Consider the following 7,960-nt stretch of genomic DNA (forward strand, 5'->3'; position numbering starts at 1 on the left):
ACATAGACATTGTCAGTTGTAATTGTATTTGTAAAAATTAACTTGTTTCTATTTGCATGTGCTTTGTCAAATTATTTATTCAATGTGAGTTCGTTTCCTAATTACTGATGTTCAATTTGATTGAAAATTGTTTTTCTCCTTGTCCAATTCCACAGAAAAAGCCAATGTAGTCAAGCACCCTCCAGTTGCTATTCTGCCTCTTGGGACTGGCAATGACCTGGCAAGATGCCTGCGGTGGGGTGGAGGTAAGACAGCTGCAAACAATTCATCTGAAAGTAGGAGACTGCCTTTACTGTATAATGGTGACCATGTGATTGTAGTCAAGAAATGAAGTGATCTTTGCTTACTAAAGCATTTTGAACAATAATAAAGAGTTTGGAAGGACAAAATGAGCTAGAGAGTTTAGATTGGGTGATGGCTCTAATTAAATATAAATTACAGATTTGGTCTTCAAAGGACAAGTTCTCAAGCATCTCTGAATTGGGTTTTTCTTGCTTAGAAAATAAGATAGAAGAAACAAACTCTAAATCAATATTCAGACTTTTAATTCGCTATTATTATCTTCTAGTGCAGAAACTAGGTAGAAGTGATTACATCCTAATGTGAAGGATGATCAAGGAGTGTGGGTGGACAACGTACAAGGAGATGATTTTCTAGACTGAGCTTATTGCCAATATGATAAACCAACATCGTGGTAACCCTTGGGTTCTATACTTGACAAGAGGAAGGAAAAATCATAGAAATTCTACTCATATGAAGTCATGTGTAACACTTAAGACTTTCTAAAATAAGTGAAACGTTTCTAATAAAGAAAACCCCTCTCGATCAGAGAGGACACTAATGGAATCATAGTGACAACATCTCATAAAACTGGGTGTGGACTTCATAAGCAGAGGGGACAAAATTTAGTGTTCAAGGAATCAAAAGTAGTAAGGAGCCCTTTTTTAAGTATGGAACTGACAGCAAGATAGAGAATCAAGCAAAGTGCAAAAGGAGGCAACTTTTCAGCAATGAGTCTGAAATACTTTGATGAGACATTATAATCATCTATAGATTACTAGTTAATCTCCGAATGTACAAAATAAGAAATAATTAAATTGCAAATGTTTTATTTATTTTTATTCTTTACATCTGTTAAATTCAGACCGAAGTTTTCCAAACGTCCACTACTCCCAGTCTTCTCCCTCCTGCCCTCTCCTTTAGACCCACTCCTTCTTACATTTTCTTAGAAAAAAAGCAGGGTAGGCCTGCCAGGTATATGAACCAAATATGGCATAACAAATTACAATAAGGCTCAGCAGAAGCCTTGATATTGTTAGTGGACAAGGCAACCCACTAGGAGGAAAAGATTAACAAGCAAAGGTAAAAGCATCAGTGATACCTCCCACACCCACTCTTTGGAGTCACACAAGAACACCAAAATAGACAACCATAATGTCTATTCAGAGGACCTAGGTCAGGCAAGCCAATACAGGGTCTGTGATGCCTCTTCAGGCTCATTGAGTCTCAATGGGCCTTCCTTGGTTGATTCTGTAGGTCATATTCTTATGGTGTTCTCTACCCCTCTGGTTCCTAGGATCCTTCCTCCCTGTCTTCTACAGCTTCTCTGAGACTTCACCTAGTGGACAGTTGCTGGACAATGTCTTTCTGATGCACTAGGCATCGATCTATGAGTATAGCACAGTATCATTAGAGATTGTGTCACTGACTTTTCTTCCAATTTTACTTGGTTCTACCCTGGGTCTTGGCTGTGCAGCTTCTGGTTCCTGGCTCACCACATAGTTTCAGGTGTGGGTCAGAAAAGCTTTTCAGTTTCATGAGGTCACATTTATTGATTATTGTTCTTAGTACCTGTGCTATCAGGTACTGATCGATCAGGAAGTTGTCGTCTGTGCTTATGCTGAGATTCTTCTCCTTCTATTCCTATTATTTTTAGGTTTGTTATTTTCATAGTGTCCCAGATTTTCTGGATATTTTGTGTCAGGGCTATTTTAGACTTAGCATTTTGTTTGGCCATTTCTTCTATCATGTGGTCAACACCTGAGATTCTCTCTTCCATCTTTTGTATTCTGGTGGTGATGCATGCATCCATAGCTGTTTTCACTTTCCTAGATTTTGCATTTCCAGTTAACTTCTGTAAGAAATGTGGGAAAATTCTGAATATTTTCTAAATATTTTTTAATCTAAACGTACTATGAGAAGTTTGAAAGTGTCTCCAAAGAAAGAAACCCATGGGAGCTTGTTAAAAATAAATGGTTGACCCTACCCTCAATGTGCTGAATAAAAATCCCTTGGGCTGGAACTCTAGCAGACATCTGTCATTTGAAAAAGAAAGAAAAAAAATTACCTAAGCAACTGTGATTTACAACAAAGTTGAGAACTTTTGTTCCATATATACACATTCAACTTTGTATTTGTTGCATACACAGAATTGGAAGCCAAGTAAAATACATAGCATATATTGTATTTGGAATTTTCAAAAGGATGTTATAGTAAAATGATATTAGTATTCAGTTAATGACCATGACGCTGTAAGATAAAGACATAATTATTACAAGATGCTCCTGTCCACTGATTTTCAGATATGTGTATTGATTGGAGAGAGGGAACTATGAGTGTGTCTTATTGTGGTCTTTTGGTATATGTATTTGATCTTTTCAAATGTTTGAGCTTTGAAATTTTAGTACATTATTTTCTTGTTTTCATATTATAAAGTGAATTAAATCTCAAATTGAATAAATAATTCCATATTCACACAGTTTAGATTCATACAAAACCACATAAATACTATTGGTGGATGAAATGAGCGTTACATCGTGTGTCAAAGATCAGATTAAAGATGAATTCTCAAAGTGCTTACTGTGTTCTGGCCCAGGAGAGGGAAAATAAATAAGTGACTCTTATCCTTTTAGAGAGTAAATCTTTGATAAGTAACATCAGCTATAAATCTGTGAAAAATGATATAGATTCAGCAAAGCTCAGAGCTATGGAAGAGTGAATTATGGAAAGACTACCATTAGCCAGATGGTCTACAAGGCCCTCCTATGGCTGTCAGATTTTACCAGGTGCAAAATGTGAAGAAGGAAGCAGAGTTTCTTATTGCAGTGACTAAAGGAAGCCTGGTGGGATTGCCATGGTACTTATTGCTTAGGTGGTGAGTATTAGAGTTGGAGAGTTGGGGCTACAGTGTGTATCGATATCCCCTATACCAGCAGAGAATCTAGATGTACAATTTCAGCCTTAAAATTACTGTGTTTGCCAGAAAACTGGAAAGGCTTCTAGGAGAATCATGGCACCAACATTCCTAAGCAGCATCACCAGGGAAATGGAACCAACTATTGGTTAGGATTTATTTACAAAGAAAAAAAAAACAAATTTATTTACAGCATGTGCAAGCAGAACTGTTTCTCACCAGATGTGTAACACTGAGCACATTGGTCAGGCACTGTGAGGTTGAGAAATATGTACACTAATATATCCCCCATGTACTCCTCAGTCCTCACTGCATACTGTGCACATATAGGTACATTGAAAAGACTATAATATTGAATCAACACAGGGTATCTATATTAACTATCTATAGCTCATCCATTAAAGCATGGACTTGGCAATTTGGCAAGGGAGGCGTTCAGTATTAAAGATAAACATTTATTGCAGTGTACTTATTCTAAGAGAAGGGCAGTTTTGAACATGGGTTGAAATTTAGACAAGATGTCCACGTAATGCCTTATGTTGGGAGGTGGCTGCCAAAACAAGTGTTCTCTTCTAGAAAGCATAGGTGCACTATGAGCAGACAAATGAAATAGATTGAAGTATGCCTGGAATGTGCAGCTTATTTTCTTTGCCTCTAGAAGGAAAGGAGAAGATAAGTGACAGATGGAAAATCTAACATTGCAGCTAGGTCCACAATTTCAGCAGTAAGGTGGAAGTTGGTATTTTATGTAAAGTATTCTTATAGGATATAGAATTGAAAATTAATTACATTTTAATTCATTGGTACACAAGCGTGAAGGATGTGTGGTAGAAACATTGTTCAGCATTTGGGTAAACTGAGAATTTATATTACAAGAAAGGAATATTTGTTGGAAGCCAAAACTAATCCTGAAATGTTGGTGTAAGTATCAGACTAAGTTCAATTCTTAATGTACACTAAAATTAGCAGCAAAATGCATTATTTGACTTCAGAATAATTTGTAAAATTAAGCAATGATAATTAACCGTACATGTGTAACTCCCTTCGGATGGTTTATATTTTATCTCCCTGTAACACTTTTTATTAGGCTATGAAGGTGAGAATCTGATGAAAATCCTAAAGGACATTGAGATCAGCACAGAAATAATGCTGGACAGGTGGAAGTTTGAAGTCATACCCAATGACAAGGATGAGAAAGGAGACCCCGTGCCTTACAGCATCATCAACAACTACTTCTCCATTGGCGTGGTAAGATTGCCCACTAACCCTACTTTTTATACCTGTCTTTAATACTCAATGAAATGCCTTAATCTATGAAAATTTACTGATCTTAAAAAATTATGTTAGCATTTTTTTTTTTAGGAAATACCTTTTTCTTCTTCTTTTAGAATTTACTTATCTATGTGCTAGGGTTTTCTGGCTGCATGTATATTTATGTCCCATATGTGTGCCTGGTCACATGAAGCCAGAAGAGGGTACGGAACCTTGGGATGAACTGGAGTTACAGATAGAGCAACCATGAGGTGATGTGAAATGAATGTGTGTTCTCTAGAAGAGCATCCAGTGCTCTTAACTGCTGAGTCAGTTTCCTCTTCAGAAAAGAATAGGTCACCAAGAAAGTGGAACCAGAAAAGACAAAACAAGATACAATAAGACAAGGTGAAAGCTGTTTATTCAACCAATTAGAACTTTTAGGCAGGCAAAATAGTACTGCTTCACAGTTGCAGAAAGACACATGAAAGAATGCAGCACATCTTTGCATCATTAAGCAAATACTCCACATTGTTAACAAATGTAACACATATTAAAATAATATTTCATGACAGTAGGCAGTAGAAATAAGAGAAAAGAAAAGAAAAAGAATTTAAAGATGTTCACTTCAAAATTAAGGTCCATTAGACTCAAACGCTATACCAGAGTTCTCTAAATAGTTTCTGTTACGTTGGTATCTCTGAATCCAACAGATGCCGAAGCCTAGCACACCCATGTGCTGGGTTTTGGTATTGTGTTAGTTTAGCAGATGTACTTATTGCAGTAATTGTTTTCACATGGACTCAGTACACATGAATATCCTAAGGACTAAGGCCTGACCTGCAGCATATCTATGCAATCAAAAGCTGAAAAATGTCTGTGGATCTTATAGAGGAAAACAAACTGAACTGGGACTCGTGCTTTCTGTCTCTCTGGTCACACTTAGCCACCATCTGAATAAAGTCTATGATTTTCCTTACAATTTGAAAACCTTTAAAAAAACTATTGAGAAATTTACATTCTTTGGGCAAATAACTGTTGTTTTTGGTTTTAGTTCTTTGTTTGGGGAGTATCTGTGAAAGATTTATTAAAAATCAGTCACAGTTGGCCATAAAATACATCAATTGCATAAAAAAGTAGAAATCTTTGTTTTTATTTTTTATTTTTTCCTTTTGATTTTCGAGACAGGGTTTCTCCGTAGCTATTTGGTTCCTGTCCTGGAACTAGCTCTTCTAGACCAGGCTGGCCTCGAACTCACAGAGACCGCCTGCCTCTGCCTCCCGAATGCTGGGATTACAGGCGTGTGCCACCACCGCCCGGCAAAAGTAGAAATCTTAAAATAAAAATTATCTGCAATAATTCACCCAACTCAAAAGTACATAAAAGGTGATTTACAGTGGCCAACACATCTAACATTTGAAATTTTTACAACACATTTTTAGATAATTCTTGGAAATAAAAATGAAATTAAGAAGGCAACTGGAAATCAACATAGTAAAACTAAAGATAATATTCTTATGTACTTTAAAATTTCATTTTCTAGAAATTACTAAAAAGAAAATAAAAAAAACTTGGTATTAATTCTTAGATAAAATGATAGCATGGACTAGATGACAATTAAAAGCATAGTTATTATAATATTTACCCAAATAACAGAAATTTTACAGAGAAGTATAAACATATTATTCATAGATATTGTGCATATTTATTAATTATATGTGTAAATGAATTCAAGAATTAAATAGCTAAAGGTTCTTATGGATAATTTTATATATATATTTGTGTGCATGCATGTGAGTGTATTATATTATAATTGTATATATAATGTTATATACACATATATGCATATGTATGTATGTATAATCCACACATATGTGTAGCAATAATCTCTTTTGCGTTCTTCTGGGTCCCCCTGGACCATTTTCTCTTGCTCACCTGCAGCTGCTTAAAAATAACTACTCAGAGGCTAGTATATTAAATATAATTGTTTGTTCAATGACTCAGGCAATTACTGGCCAGCTTTCTCTTATAAACTAACCCACTTCTACTGAGCTGTGTATCACTACATAGTCGGAGCCTTGACTCTGTTCAGGGTCTTTTTCTTTAGGCTGCTGCTGGCATCTCACTTCTTGTGGTCTCTTGACCCTGCCTACTCTCTCTCTTCTATCTCTGTTCAGATTTCCTTCCTGGCTTTACTCTGCTAAGCCATTGGTCAAAACAGTTTTACTCATTAACCAGCCAAAACAGCACATATACAGAAGGACATCCTACCACACATAAGCATTGCTCGGTCCATTTAATGTTGCTTGTTTGTATATGCTTTTTAGGCTCTTGGTTTTGGATAACTGATTAGGAATTACAATCTTTCTGACCTCTTTCGAAATGCTCCCTGAGACTTAGTTATTGTATATTGTGTTTGCACATATGTGTGTAAGGAAAAAAATATATTTATTTATTTATTTAAAAAGAGTTGCAAACAGGCAAGAAAGTTGGAGCACAGTTAATGAAATTAAAATGACACACAAAACTTAGGGTCCTTCTTCACATGATTAATGAATTATATGAACTACTGGCTAAGACTGTTTTTAGGAGAGAGAGAGATAGATGTGGGGAGAGGAGGAGAGAGAGGGAGGAGACATATGCTATAGTAGACATTTAAGTGATTTTAAATGTGTCAACTGTGTTTTCAAGTCAGTCTGAGAAATGGAACATTTTCCATGACCATGTAAAGAGCTGATATTTGCTGGGGAGGGAGGGAGTCTTCCTGTGCCCATCCTCAAGTCAAAGGCAGAATCAACAGGATTTGTTCAGATGCAGCTGCATAGCAAATTTCAGCACTCAATGTTTTTCTCTCAGTGGATCTGAGATGACTCCACCATTTCTCATGTCTAAGATGATTCTGGTTGATTCCATGTCTGCTTGTCTCTCATCAAGTTTTTAAGAACCATTAATCTCCATATATAGCTGAAGATAACTCTGTGCATGTGTGTGTGTCTGTGTGTGTGTGTCTACTAGAGCTGGGGAAAGTTCAACATGCTCTAAAGCTGGGGACAATTAAACTTACTTTTCCTTTGAGTATAAATCTTCTGGCTGGAGAGACAGCTAAGGGGTTAAGAGTATTTGCTCTTCTAGAGGTCTTGAGTTCAATTTCCAGCAACCACATTGTGGCTCACAACCATCCATAATGTGATCTGGTGCCCTCTTCTGGCCTGCAGCTATACATGCAGGCAGAACACTGTACACAAAATAAATGAATGAATCTTTAAAAAAAAATCCTCAAAAATTTTAGATATTCAGACCCAGGCCAGCTGGCCTTGGTGAGTTCCCGATAGAATATCCCCATTGTCTCAGTGTGTGGGTGTCCCCCTCGCGGTCCTGAGTTCCTTGCTTGTGCTCTCTCTCCTTCTGCTCCTGATTTGGACCTTGAGATTTCAGTCCGGTGCTCCAATGTGGGTCTCTGTCTCTGTCTCCTTTCATCGCCTGATGAAGGTTAATATTCAGGAGGATGCCTATATG

The 7,960-nt window shown here is 36.7% G+C and overlaps 1 protein-coding gene across 4 annotated transcripts in view; it reads left to right on the top strand.

Moving 5' to 3' along the window:
* Window positions 1-7,960, top strand: part of Dgkb (diacylglycerol kinase beta) — a 590,490-nt gene that overhangs the window by 243,224 nt on the left and 339,306 nt on the right. For all 4 annotated transcript variants that reach the window (XM_050158720.1, XM_050158722.1, XM_050158719.1 and 1 more), the window contains 2 exons: window positions 156-245; window positions 4,281-4,441. In XM_050158720.1, the coding sequence (XP_050014677.1) occupies window positions 156-245; window positions 4,281-4,441 (251 nt within the window). The remainder of the gene's footprint in view (window positions 1-155; window positions 246-4,280; window positions 4,442-7,960) is intronic.

This window comes from Alexandromys fortis, unplaced genomic scaffold (assembly GCF_014885135.2).
Source record: "Alexandromys fortis isolate MF-2015 unplaced genomic scaffold, M_Fortis_MF-2015_v1.1 scaffold_101, whole genome shotgun sequence".
Taxonomy (NCBI): domain Eukaryota; kingdom Metazoa; phylum Chordata; class Mammalia; order Rodentia; family Cricetidae; genus Alexandromys; species Alexandromys fortis.